A 14,888-nucleotide genomic window follows, 5' to 3' on the forward strand; every position below is an offset into this window, starting at 1 on the left:
CTGAGTTCACTATTTGTATGTTAAATTAGCTTAAAATTTATTTGAACTAGTTAGATTTTATAGCTATTTGAGTTTTGCATACTCAAGGCATCCAGATACCTATCTTTCTGAAAGATAAAGGAAAAAACATGAAGCTTCAATAACCCAGAAAAATATCCATGCACCCATTTATACACACAAACCACAAAACCACTGTTTTGAAGACTATTTCTACATATTGGATAGCTATGTAAAAAATAAAATTACTTTGCATCATTCAAATTGGCTGGCTTCCAAAATTGATGATATACTGAATCTATTTGTAGTTAGTTTAGATGTAAACCAGGTAGACATAATTTTCACCTTTGTTTTAGCCGTCTTTTGGCTGTTGTCGGAACATTAGCACCATATCCATAGGAAAAGAGAATCCTTTCTGCTTCATCTTCATTTTCCACTGCAAAAAAACAAAAAGATGTATCCAATATTTTAAAAATATTGATCCTCAAAAGAACATAATTATAGTAAAAGAGGAAAAAATGTTATTTACCTATTCTGCAATTGCTGTTCTTTGAGATATGGGTGCAGATATGTATTACACTCAGGAGTGCATGTGTCCAGTGTAAAAAAGATGGGGAACTTTGCCTAGCAGTACCCAGTGGGGCACGCGTGTGCCCTCTGGCCCTCAAATCCCTTCCTAGGGCTATTTAAGAGCGTCACTGCCCTGATCCCCCTGAGTTCCTTTGCACTAGAATCCTGAGTGGAGACTCTGATACAGAAGGGACTGAGGGTGGAATACATGTCTGCACCTACATCTCAAAAGAACAACAGATACAGAACAGGTAAGTAACTATTTTTTCTTCCTTGAGTGATTAGACATGTATTCCACTCAGGTAACTCACAAGCAGTAACAGAAGGAGGTGGGACTCAGAGTACTTAAACAGCGACTGTGGAACTGCCTTTACAAAATTTGCGTCTGATCTAGACACAGCACCTAATAGGATAGTGTCTGGCAAAGGTCATGCATGAAAGACAAGATAGTGGCCCTGCAAATGTCCAATTCAGACACCTCACTGAGAAAAGTGACCAAAGCTGCCTAGGCCCTCACTGAGTGAGCCACCAGTCTCTGTGAAGGTGTGGCCTGAGCTACCCTTATGCCATTGTACTGCAGGAAGTAATCCATCTGGACATCTTCTGTGCAGAAACTGCCTGGCCCTTATTTGATCCACATAGGAGACAAAAAGCTAAGGTGATGCATGAAATCGTTCAGTCCTTTCCAGATAGAATACCAAGGATCATCTCACATTCAATGAATGAAGGGGTTGCTCATCTGCATTTGAGTGAAGCTTAGGAAAAAAATACAGGTAAATATATTGTTTGGTTAAAGTGAATCGGATTTAGACAACAATTTAAGGTATGGCCTTCAGGTCACCTTGTCTTTGAAAAACTGCCTGCATGGAGGCCCCATCATTAGGGCTTCAGTTTACTTACTATCTTTCTGGATATTATAGCCATTGTAAAGGCTGGTTTTTGGCACAGGAGGGACAGAGAATGAGTTGCTGGGGGCTCAAAAGAAGGTCCCATAAGGACAGCCAGCACAGTACTAAGGTCCCACAAAGTAACTGCTAGTTTTACAGATGTAAAGACGATAGACAGTACCTTTAAGAAATCTTACTACCATATAGTTAGAGAAATCTGACTTTCCTTGGATTGGAGGATGGAATGACGAGATCATCACCAAGTGGACTCTCAATGAGCTGAGAGAGAGACCTGAAGATTACTAATATGTAGTCCAAAATGTCCTGAATGCAGGCTAGCACAATTGAATTCCTCCAGCCAGTGACCAAACCAAAAGATGTTTTAACTTGGCCAAAGAGATAGACCTAGTAGAGGGTTTTCTACTATTAAGTAGGAGGATTTGTTGAACTGCTTCTAAACATCGTCTTTCCTTTTCATCTAATTGTGCAGCATCCACACTGTGCGATGCAAACTGCTCACTGCTAGATGCCAACTCTGACTGTGGTGTTGTGTCAGTAGCTTGGGAAGGTGGGTCTGGGAGGTTGAACCGATAGACTGGAAAGGTCAGAGAACCAACATTGTCTTAGCCAAGCTGGCGCAATGATTATCAGTCTGGCATGATCCATCTTCAATTTGTGAATAACATCAGGGATGAGTGGGATCCAGGGAAAGGCAAACATGAGCACCGATCCCCAATTCAAATAACAGTTAAAGAGCCCGGACTGAGACTCACTCAAGAGCAAAACTGACAATATTTTTGTTGTCATTCGTTACAAAAGGTTTGATAGTCGGAATGCCCCATTCTCTGAAGATGGACCTCAGAATGCTGTTCTTCACAGACCTCTCGTGATTCTGGGAGAAATTCCTGCTGAGGTTATCAGCCAACTAATTTGGAGCACCCAGGAAGTGTGCGGCTATAGGAATGAGGGCATCCTCCCTCCAGAAGAGCTAAAACTTTACTGCTTCCTGACAGAGCTGGTTGGAGCAAACTTTATCCTGCTTGTACACAGAATACATTGCAGTGGTATTCTCAGTAAATATGTGAATCTCTGTGCCCTTGATCTGACCCAAAAGTCCCAGCATGCATTGCAAATCACTCAAAGCTCCACAACGTTGATGTGAAAGGAGGGTTCCCGTTCTGTCCACAAACCCTGATTTTTCAATGTACTTAGCTGTGTCCCCCCACCCTGCAATGCGTAACTATAGTCCTGGTCGGTGGAGGACAGGAAAAGGAGACACCTTCACATATATTGTTCTGATCTGCCCACCATGCTAGGGACTCCAGGATCGCCAGTGGCACTTGGACAATCCATCCAATGACTGACAACTCAGGAGACAGATCAACTTCAACAAAGTTTGAAGAGGATGAAGGTGCAATCTCACATGCTGGACTATGTAAATGCATGTGGTCTATATCAAAAAGTGAGTACAGAACAAAGAGGAAGAGTAAATCTGCTGCTGTTTGATAAACCTGTGGGATCGATATGATCAGTGCTGAGGCTGATGTTGCTGGTCCTAGACTCAATGGCTGCCCAACAGACAGTACCAGAGTTGATGGTACAGTGCTTGAATGATCTTGCTTCTCTACAGGAGAGCATGTAGATGGCCCAGCTCTATCCTGAGCACTCCAGGAACCCCAGTGCCACCCAGCACTCCTTTTAGAAGAGGAGGAAGAATCTCCCTGAGCCTAGGGCACTACTACTAACTATAGACAAAATATCAAGAAAAAACTAGCTGAGAGAACAACAAAAGTGTAAGTTAAGGTACCACATAGCACAATCCAAGTCAAGCCGCGGGTGGTGAGAAGGAACTGAAGGGGTCAGGGCAGTGCTACTCTTAAACAGTCCTAAGAGAGGCTACAAGGACCAGAGGGCACATGCAGTGTTCCTACAGGTATTTCTAGGCAATGTTCTCTGACTTCAGTGCACTGGTCACACACAAGTCTGCAACCACTCAAAGAAGAACTGATTAAATCTTTAAGCAATTATGTTTATAATCTCTTTCTCTCTCTCTCTCACACACACACTCTTCACTTTTTAAATTTGAAGTAAATGTAGTGCTTATGAAACAAAGAGGAAATGAAAAAGCATTGATGTCCTTGAGGACTGAAGTCAACACTTTAGCCACAAATGCTCTCATAATGCTAACTTCCTTCACACACTACTGGGCCAACATGCCTTAACTTTTTCTGAAGGGTGCAGTCTCCATACAAATATGATTCTTTGACTCTCCCCTGAAACTGCCAACAAGTATGCTAATTAAGACTTTGATGTCTGTGCTTTTGAAGATATAGTTTGTCAAAGATTACATATTTTGAAAATGGATATTGTGGGTAAGAAACATTTTAGCTACAAAACTAATTTTCTCTCTTTCTCAACTTCAAAAATAAAACAAACGTGCCCTACGAATTATAAAATTCAGAGAGAGAGAAAGACCTATTCAGTCCATCCTCCTACCAGTGCATGATTATTCTCTGAAATATATATTTTACTAATGCATTGTCCAATCTAGTTTCAGAAGTCTCAAAGTATTATCTTTTGGGTTATTTTATATTGTGTAATTCATTAATTTAAATGCTTTCACATAAAAAATAGTTAATCATTCCTCTTTCATCATCTCATTTGTGATATAAATTAGCAAATAAGTAATTTTAGCTCCAAGAGTGAGCGTTTCTTATTTCTCTGGCAGAATACCATTGCTGCAACATGCAATAGCATAATTATACACTCTAAGTAGAACTATGTGCACAGAATGTACAGGACAAAATATTGGCAAGAGCATCTCAGATCTGAATGCAGGGAAAAAAAAGATCTAATCTATTATCTCCAAGCTCTGCTATTATTGACAAACTAAGAACATATAAAACTTTCCCTTAAACATATGATGAAATTATACTTACACCAATACTTTTATTAGTAAACTAAATTATAACAGAAACAAGTCCAATATTACATTGAATTTTAACTTTTTAAAAGCAGAGGGAAAAAAAGCTAAAAGTAATCTATTTAGTTAGATAACACAGCAATCTGAAAACATATTTCTAAGGATTTAAAACCAAATGAAAATTGCTTTAAAAAGCTGGATTTTTTATAGTCCAAGGGTACAAGATTTACCGACCTACAAAAATTATAATCAGGTTAACATAGGGCATACTTCCTGACACACAACAAATGTAAATTTTTCTAGAGCAGGTTACTCATTTCAATAGCATTGTAACAAATACAAATAACATGGAACTGGGGTTACAGCTAAATATGGGAGTAACTATATCCACAGTTATTAAGTACTAGGAAATCCCACTGCTACTAACATATACCTACTGTATAAGCAGCAAGACTGTTGTTATCACAGCCAGCTTCTGTCTCACCCATCTCTTCCATATTGTTTGTATTTGATACAATGCTATTAAAAGGGGTAGCTCGGGGAGAACGTCATAACTTAGACAAACCTCCAGGGCTGTCTAAATTATAGTAGGGACCTCTCCAGCTCCCAGATACCATGGGATCAGGAGGATGCAAAGATGGCTTAAAGCCACCTTAAACCCTCTCTTCCCACTGGACTGCAAGTTCTGTGCTGGGCCTCTTAGGCTATGTCTACACAGCAAAGAAAAATCCATGGTTGGATTGTGCCAGCCAACTCGGGCTTGCAAGGCTGTTTCATTTCTGGGACCCTCTCACCCCACAGGGTCCTAGAGCCCAAGCTCTAGCCTGAAAGTCTACACAGCAATAAAACAGCCCAGCAGCCCAAGCCCTGCGAGCCCAAGTCAGCTAGCACAGGCCAGCCGAGGGTGTCTAGTTGTTGTGTAGACATACCCTTAGAGGAGCAGCACAGAATCTCACCCTATTTGTTCAGATATATAGGCACAGGCTATGTAAATGTAGGGCCTGTTGAACTTGATGCAGGCAATGAGCCAAGACTAATGCTCATTGAGCTAAAACATGCTTGTTTTCCCTGTTATCTTACCCTCATCCTCCATCCCCATACTTTTTCCCCCCTGTTGTGATCAATTGTATTGGACATAGTAAGCTCACTGGGGTAGGGGCAGTCTTTTAAATTAATGTTTGTACTATGCTTAGCACAAAATGGCCCCATCATAAGAATGACATTCACAACATTGATATCTCATCCACTCAAAATCCACCCCCCCCCCAAATCATCCAAACAATCTAAAACCAAAAATATCACAGTATAGTTTTTACCCCAAAAAGGAAGATGACCCAGAGATTCCAAGTGATTTCACTACTGCTATTTATGTGGAAGGCACTCAGTTATTACGACAAATAGTACAAATGCCTAAAACAGACAGATCCCTGACAGGCCATTACAGACTATTGTAGTATTAATAAGTGAAACATAATGAGGAGTCAGTGAAGTGATAGTAATAGTCACATTTCAATAGTCTCTTCCACATGCACATGCTCTGCAGAGAAAAAATATCAACAGATTATTTGATACAAGCCATTTCACTTGCGTAAATATATCATTTCTTACAAGGACAAAGATAGCATACAAGAGTAAAGGCATTATTCAGTCAAGTCCGCCCCTACCCTCCCCCAAAAAAGTATAGCATTTCAAGATAAAGAGATTCAGAGTGGCCCCAGAATTCAAAGGATGGAATCTTGGCCCCATTCAAGTTAATGGTAAAATCCCATTTCAATGGAGCCAGGATTTAATTCTAAATCTTTTGTTTCATATTGCTCTGAGAAGCAGGTTACAAGATTTCTATGGCACACAAATGAATGATTCAAATATAAATCTTCAGAACTTTAAAAATAATGAACATATTTTCTTCAAATGGGTTGTTTTTGCTTCTTTGGTTATTTGAATTAAAATGCCAAGATTTCAGTTGTAATATACCGGGAAAGTTTGTCCTTCTTCCTCCTCACATGTTTTTAAACAGTAGCAGGCTCAATTTTGTCCCCTTTAATTTCCCCCAAAAGTTCACCATTTGGTTGAGACCAAGCATGGAAGATTTAAGCCATAAAGAGATCTATTTAAAAAAATTACAATCAACTGGAGGAGGTTGGGTTAAAATGAATGCAACTATAATTATAACTTCCACTACCTCAGAAGCTATAACAGTAAAAAATACCAATGATTAATTTCAAAAGAATGACTGTCCTCATTTTCATCATTAGATACACTCAAATCTTTTTTTTAAAAAAATAAGAAAACAATGGTAGATATTAAGTAACAGTAAAAATGGGCATGGTAAAATAATTTGTATTACAATTGTTTCCTTTTTAAAAATTGAACAGTTCAATAGTAAACCAATTTTTAAAAAAATCTTGTATTGCAGCATACAATGTTAAGGTTTAATTATAATTCATTACAATATTTAGCAAGTAGCTCATACTTTCAATTCCAGCAACAGATCTTTTACCTGCTACACACCAGATGAGATAAGAAAGTTTGCAGGCATAAGGAAGAAACCATTCTAAACTACAATTCTCTCTTTGGGAAAATTCTTCATTATCCTAATGAGGGTGGAAGTCCGAACAATTCTAAATGTGTCTGATGTTGACACAAATATCCCTCCAGAAGAATAACACATGCCTTTCCAACAGCATGTGTTTATATTATTGTCAGTAGCATATATCAAATATACATTAATAAAAGTTATATTGGGTCAAAATTAGACAGCCATGCCAGCTTCCAGGTACAGCTGCTTGTAAAGTTTCATACAATATCCACATCTTAGTTGCTGAAAGCACCTCAGCCCAATTCAAGGCATCTTTATAACCTCACACTCTTTTGTGAGCTGTTATTTACACATAAATGTAACATACTTTTGCAAAATTCCTCTGTTGTACTTAAGTGAATATATCATTGGTCTATCTTATTTTAATGACATGTAGTCCCTAAATGGAACCTCAAATAGAACCCTTGTTCTGGATTTTTCTGGGTGAAGGAAGGCAAGTAGATGGTGGGAGATGGATCAGAATCCTTCAATATGCCTTTCAACGTTAGGTCCTGATCCTTCAAAAAGTGCATTTCAGGGCTCCACATGGACTCAACGGTGTACTTAAAACACAGTGAGTTTCAGGTGCAAACAGGAACTAAGACCTTGATCCTGCAACTGAAAGGGGCCTGTTTTCTGGATCCAGTCTGGATATAAACCAAGATAGTTGAAATCTCATGAAAAGAAATGACCTCACAAGGATTCCATCAAGCAAAATGGGAGATCTTGTTATTTTTGCCACTTTGGGCAAACATCTTTCAAAAATAGCTTATAAGATTTCTTCACTACACGTTAAACCTGAACTCTAGTTATGGTTTTACCTTGAACCGAAATTTTGAATCCTCATCAATACCTAATACATATCTGGATCCAGCTTCCCTGGATTAATTCATTGAATTAAAACCAAATTATATTTATGTATTGTACTGTAGAACCAAGGATTGGGCTTTATCATGTTAGGGGCTATATATATATATATATGTAATAAAAAAAAGACAGTCCATGTCCCCTACACCTAACAATCAAAGAGTACAATAAGAAACAAGAGGTGGAAAGAGTAACACGGTAACAGTGGGATGATTGTTTGGTATAATGAGTGCTTAACATTTAGCATAAGTACATAAGTATAAATTTATAATATTTAGTACAGATATTTAAGATGCAATAAATATTTTTAATATAAAATGCTATAATATTTTCAATACACACTATGTAATTTGTACCAAAAGGATTTATTGCACCTTGAATCTCTACCTAAAAAGGCTTGTGCTAAATATTATATATCATCACAAACAATGCATCTTTTATAAGAACACCAATATCACCAGAAAAAACAGTATAATTTGGGTCCAAACTTACTTTCTGCAGTTTGCATTATTATCTCATCAAGTTCTTTTTCCAGTTTTTCATAAGTGTCTAGCCTTGCCTGATGCTCAGAATTCTGTGCCTGAAGTTCAGTAATGCGTGTCTCACTAGATGCTTGAAGGCTATAAAACTCCTTAGTGAGAACCTGTGAGAATGAACAACAGAACAAATGCAAAGGTCAGGATTATAAACTATTTTTGAGGGAGGTGAAAACACGTATGTGAAAGATTCAGTAGACTAATATTTAAAGATAACTTTTCAGTGTTTGTTGAAAAGTCCAATTTAATATGTCATTCAGAAAAGGGAAAAAATCCTCTTAACAGCAGTTAGTCTCTAAATATACTACCTTGGACAGATCTACTCTCTTGAGTTATGTGCCATGTGATAAGACATCTGACAGCTCTTTAAAGTTCTAGTGATTTCATGAGCCTCTACTTGAGGACACAACCAAAATCCTCATGGGAGGAGAGCCAAGAAAAAAGGATAATGGGGAAAAAAAAGTGTTTAATACTGTACATAGGATTTTAAATAATGGAAGGTATTTGTTTTGTTGTTTACTCTGATTAGTTCAGGGACTTCTTTAATAAAAGGATAAATGCATAATTATCACAATTTGATATTTATGATGCACTTATTTCCTATAAATATAGAGAACTAAAAATTAATACATTAACAACATTCAAGACTAGCAAAAATAATTAACACAACAGGCTGAGGACTTAAATAAAAATAGGTACCTACTCAATTAAAAGTAAAAGCTGTAAATGCCAATATGCAAATGTGAGAAAGCAAAAAGAGGTGAGCTAGAATGCCTGGAAATGGAAAAAAACCATGACAAAATAAACATTACTAAAACAAAGTGGAATGACAAAAACCAGTGTAATTCTTTAATATCTAGCTATATACTATACAGTAAGGAGAAAATAGATGGAATAAGTGGGGGTGTACACAGGATATGGAGGTTACTTACTTGTAACCAAAGTTCTTCAAGATAGACTCTGCATATTCATATCTTGGCACATGTGTCAACAGGTGCCAGTGAACGATGCAGCCTTCTTCTAGTAGTGCCTATTAGATAGCTTATGTGCCCCCTTCCGATTCCTCCTCTCCATGTCCAAGCACGTTCTGAGGGTGGGGCTAGAGCGTCAGCAGTTACCACGTCAGTTCCTTCCACCTCTAAATATAGAGTCATGAGCAGGGTTGACGGGGGTGGGGTGAGGAGGGGGAGTAGAAAGCCGGTACAAATTACCGGGGCCCGGCGGTCCAGAAGGGGGCCCGGCTTCCCCCACACCTCTCGTCGCCTTACCGGGGCCCGGCGGTCCGGAAGGGGGCCTGGCTTCCCCTCCCTCTCGTCGGCCCTATTTAGCTGGTCCACCCTTGCTGGGGGGCCCGAAAATTTTTTTTCACTGGGGCCCGAACCCGCTCTCAGCAGCCCTGGTCATGAGTAGATAAAATTCTGCAGAAGAGGAGGAGGAGGACAAGGAATGTGAATAAGCAGAGTCTACCTTGTAGAACCTCAGTGACAGGTAATTAACATTCATTTCCTCTTTGAGTATCCGCTGCATATTTTCAGTCAGCAGTCTATATTGAAAACCAGAAAGTGGATAAGGGGTCCTAAGGAAAGATGGACCGTAGACCCAATCTATCAAACTGGGCACCCAATTTAACAATGTTATCTAATGAATAACGTTTAATCATATGTAGTGAACTCCCCATGACTGCGTTACAAATTTCAATTAGCAGGACCTGTCTTACACTGCCTGATCCATCTAGATAATACCTGTATGGAAATGGGATTCCCAGTTACCCACATATGCATCAAAATTGTGTGAAAATCTAAAATCCTCGGTTTTATCTAAATATAACAATTTTTTTTCATCCAAACAATGTAACTTTGACTTGCCCTTATTTGAATGAGGTCTGGGGAAAAACGCTGAAAGAGTAACAGATTGATTGACATGGAAATTGGAAATTATTTTTGGTATGAATCTTGGATGCGGGGGAAGAACTACTTTGTTTTTATAAGAATTCATAAATAGAGGGTCAGCCATCAAGGCATGAAATTCACTACCTCTCCTGGCTGATGTTATTGGTTTAATAAATGAAGGCTTAATTGACAGATGAAGCAGAGAACAAGAAGATAAAGGCTTGAAGTGTAAAGACATAAGCTATTACTATACTAAGTTCACAACCCATAGAGTAACAAGTTCTCTCACCAGGGAATACAAATTTAGTAAACCTTTGGGGGAAAAAATGTCTTAATATCATGCAAGAATATAGTATTACCATCTATTTGCATATGAAAAGCTGTGATTGCAGCTAAATGCACCCATAGTGATGCAACAGATAAATCCTTATCTTCCAGAAACAGCAAATACTCAACTATTGATTGAATAGGAGCTGATACAGAATCAATACCCTACTCAGATACACAGTGAAAATCTTTTCCATTTAAAATCGTAACATAGTTGACTGTCTTCTAGCATTAAGTAAAACAAGTACATCTACAAAGTAAGGTTTCTCTAGTTTTGTCAGAGCCCTATTGCCCACTGTAGTGTTACTGTGGCTTTAAGAGAATGAATAGCATCTTCAGGGTATGGGAGCTGACAGTTGGAGGAGGCAGCTGGTTTTAGGTTAGACTGACTGACCTCAGTTAAGATGCACTGTAAATATGTTAATTATGATCTAATAAAGACTGTTAAGTTACTAGCAATGAATTATTATTAAGCTAGTGGATTACTTCAATATAAAACAACACACTCATGCTGTCAGATGCAAGGAAAGCAGATCCGAATGGCATTTCCCTGGATGCTGTGACAGAAGATCCAGTGAAGCTTCTGTAGTATTCCTTGAAAAGAAGGAGCAAGCCTGTTTACACCACTGTTGTCTCTGGCCATGGGGTGACAAGCATCATCTTGGCTGAGTCCTGTCTGATCTTTTGCACAACCTTCAACATTAAAGGAAATAGTGAGGAAGCATACATTAGCTCTGTGCTCCAATGAAGGAGGAATGCATCTGTTAGAGACTGTGTATCCACTCTTGAACAAAAATAATGGTCCTTTGTGTTGATCCTTGTGGCAAATAAATCTATTTTTGGAGTACTCCAAAGAGCAAATATGTATTGACTCAGAGTCTTTCATGGATAATTCATGCAACTCGGAAGAGTCTCTGATTAGTCAGTCTGCTAACTAGTTGAGGGATCCTGGCAGACGCAGAGCTACTGGATAAAATCTTGTTCAGTATACATCTATCCCAGAGTTTCATTGCCTCCCTGTAAAGCTGCCAGGACCAGACTCCTCCACCCTGTTTATTTACATAGTATATCTCTGCCATATTGTGCATGGTAACTTGAACCACAGATTCTTGTATCTGAGGAAAGAATTATCTGAGTGTCAACTCTAGAATGCTGATATGAAGATGACATTCCTGTTGAATCCAGAGACCCTTGTTAAAAAATTGTTGAGGTATGCACTCTGGCCTGTTTTTGAGGTGCCTGTTGTAACGATTATGGACAGGGAAGAAGGATTGAACATCATTCTTCTTAGTACATGACCCTGATCCATACATCTTTGGATTTTCTCTGGAATGGTAAGTCCATATTGCCGACTGCCTGCCTGAAGTTCTTTGCCAACCAGTGTTGAAGAGGTCTCATCCTTTGTTTTGCATAAGGCATGACATAGATGGTTTATGCCTTAAGACACAGTAGGGAGAGAAAAAACTTTAGACTCTAAAATAGAGACCGAATCATATGTTTTATCTTCAGGAATTTCTTCTCTGGAAGGTAAGCCCATGACCTTTTGGAGTTGAGAAACTATCCCATGAACAGAATTTTGTGAGGGGGTCAATAGGGATTTTTTTCCCATTCATCAAAACCCCCAAACTTTGGAACAGAGAGCACGTGAATTAGTTGACGCCCTTTAGTTCGTCTTTGGGGGCTGCTTTTGGAGCCAATTGTTTAAAAACAGAAAAAACAAAAACCCCTTGTCTTCCCAGAAAAGCCACCACTACACAATGAAATTTTGTAAAGATTCAGGGTACCAACGAAAGGCCAAAGAGGAGGACGCTGTATTGGAAATGGTCCTGCCCTATGGCATAATTAAGGTACTTCCTGTGTGACAGTCTTATTGAAATATAACAGTAAGCTTCTTTGAGATCAAGAGCAGTAAATCAGTCTAGATAGGACAGGGAAGTGATAATGGATCCTAGAGTTATCATTCCGAAGCGAGTCCTTCTAATGTACTTGTTTAGCTTCCTCAGATCCAAGATCAGACAAAGACCTCAATTCTTTCTTTGGAATTAGGAAACCATGGGAGAAGAACCCCAGATTCCTGAGATTTACTGAAACTTCCCCTATTGCTTCTCCCTTAATAGAGAGTTGGTTTCTGTTATTGACTCTGATTCACGAGAAGGATCCCTGAAAAGGGGAAGAGGGGAGGTTGGTTTGGATGGAAGGTGTCGAACTTTATGGTATATCCATCCTTTATAGTGTCCAAAAACCATCAGTCTGTGGTGATCTTTAGCCAGTCGATGTAACATTGGCCTTAAAGGTTTCCAAATGTCTGGGAAACAGACTTTAAGGTTGGTGTGCTACTCGCCAATTGCATGTCAAACCCATGGTAAAGAAGGTAAAGAAATAATTGAAGACTAATTACTTTGTCTCACCCTGGATTTAAAGTGGCATCTTTTATACCACTCAATAGAAGATGATTGCTGTTGCTGGTAGTGTCATCTGACTATGTTGAAATATGAAGAGGAGAAAGAAGAAAAATAAGATGGAGAATATTGTCTCTGACATCTGAAAACAGGTACAGAAATTCTCTTCCTGAAAGGTGGCAAGAGATCCTAAGATCAAACTGTTGATCTTGTCTCTCTCATGTTTTCTAAAATTTCACCTGTTTTTCAACTGAAAAGTCCATCCCTCTGAAACAGAAGGTCCTCAACTTTTGACTTCCTTTCATGGAGAAGAGGAGCACAACCATGCATATCTTTGGAGTGTTATTGCTGTTACTACTCATTTTGAGGATGTATCTGAGATATCAAAGGACAATCTCAGTGCATGCTTAGCAACATTCTGGCCTTCCTTAATGAGTCAGTCTGAAGCGTTTGTTGGAGAGGTTCTTGATAACAGAGAAATTTTGTTCCAAAGGTAAAACTGATATCTGGCCATTATGGGTAGGTAGTTAGCTATTCACATGTTGGAAGATGAAGACCCCAGTTTCCTTCCCAAATAATGTGGCCTTTTCCCTTCTCTATCACTGGGAGTAGAACAAGATATCCCAATCTTGACCTTTGAATTGTAGCCACTGATAGAGAATTAAGAAGAGGATGTACATGGAAACAAGAAAATCCTTCATACGGAATCTGATACAGTTCATCTGCCTTTCTAGCAATTGGTTGACAGAAAGATGGAGTACTCCATATTGATTTAGATGGCTGCCAGAGACCCTCCAGAAAGGGCTGAGAAAATCTGCTTGTAAAGGTATTTCCCAGGATATCAAAAACAGGATGAGAAGGTTCCTCCACTGAAACCAAAGGTAATTTTAAAGTAGAAACCAATCTGCTGATTAACTCTTGAAATCAGACAGCATCCTCAGATGGTGAAGAAGATGAGATTACTCAGAAGTTTTCATCTGCAGATAATTTGCCTGCAGGTTCTTGTTCGTGATGTGGAGGTATTACATCTCCTTGTTCATCATCTAGAATATTTTGGATCAGAATAACGGACTTCTCTCCCGTCATCAGATCTGTTGATACAGGAGCCAAATGTCTCAGACCTGAATATATCAGATCTGTCTTGGCTCAGGGTGTCTCAGATCAGTTTGTCTTGGATCATTTTGACTCAGAACTACAAAACTCTGTATGGTTCGATGCGAAATCGAGGTCATGGCTCTAGAGGAATGATGATATGGAAGACCTGGAGTTGACCGATAGGGTCAAGGCATCCAGGAAGGTACTGCCAGTTCTGCCATTTTGTCCAGTTCAATAGCATGTCACGGTTAGGCGGATACCTGCATCTCAGAAGAAGGACTCTGATTTTGTGGTCCCAGATTAGCATTTACATCCAACTGTTCCTCTGTATGCGGATCAGTCTTTTTTGGATCCTGTTCTTTGCACCTCGGATCAGTATGCTCATGATCAGATGAATCTGATGAATCTCCTGAATAGGAAACGATGACGGATGCAGAAAGGTGCTTTGCCTTCTTTTTCCTTGGAAGCAAAGCTCCTGGTTTTGTAGAGGTCTCAGACATAGATCGTGTATCATCCTAGTATGTTCTCGCTACTGCTGGTACCTTTTTTGGAACAGGGTCTGAGGACTTTGCTACCACATGTGCCGTCTTTTTAGATCTGGAGCTTGGTACCAAGTTTGGCGACTTCCTGGAAACAACTGGTCCTGGAACGAACCCTTATCTCCTATTTCCATTATCTGAAGCCTTGGAAACCTTAGATCTGCAAGTTTTAATCAATAAGGTTTCTTGTAGGAGGAGGGTTTGCAGACTATTCTGCCTCTCCTTTCTAGCTTGCAGTGTGAAAGTACTGCAGATTGAGAAACAAGAATGCCCTTCTCTTA

The 14,888-nt window shown here is 39.2% G+C and overlaps 1 protein-coding gene across 8 annotated transcripts in view; it reads right to left on the bottom strand.

Moving 5' to 3' along the window:
* PIBF1 (progesterone immunomodulatory binding factor 1) overlaps nucleotides 1-14,888 on the bottom strand; it is a 202,353-nt gene that overhangs the window by 75,372 nt on the left and 112,093 nt on the right. For all 8 annotated transcript variants that reach the window (XR_010597744.1, XR_010597743.1, XM_042861701.2 and 5 more), the window contains exons 12-13: nucleotides 8,315-8,465; nucleotides 343-433 (exon numbers count right to left, since the gene is read on the bottom strand). Coding sequence is in view for 6 of the 8 variants with exons in the window: in XM_042861701.2 (XP_042717635.2) it covers nucleotides 343-433; nucleotides 8,315-8,465 (242 nt within the window). In the remaining 2 variants the exon portion in view is untranslated. The remainder of the gene's footprint in view (nucleotides 1-342; nucleotides 434-8,314; nucleotides 8,466-14,888) is intronic.

The sequence above is a fragment of the Chrysemys picta genome, chromosome 1 (genome assembly GCF_011386835.1).
Source record: "Chrysemys picta bellii isolate R12L10 chromosome 1, ASM1138683v2, whole genome shotgun sequence".
NCBI lineage: Eukaryota > Metazoa > Chordata > Testudines > Emydidae > Chrysemys > Chrysemys picta.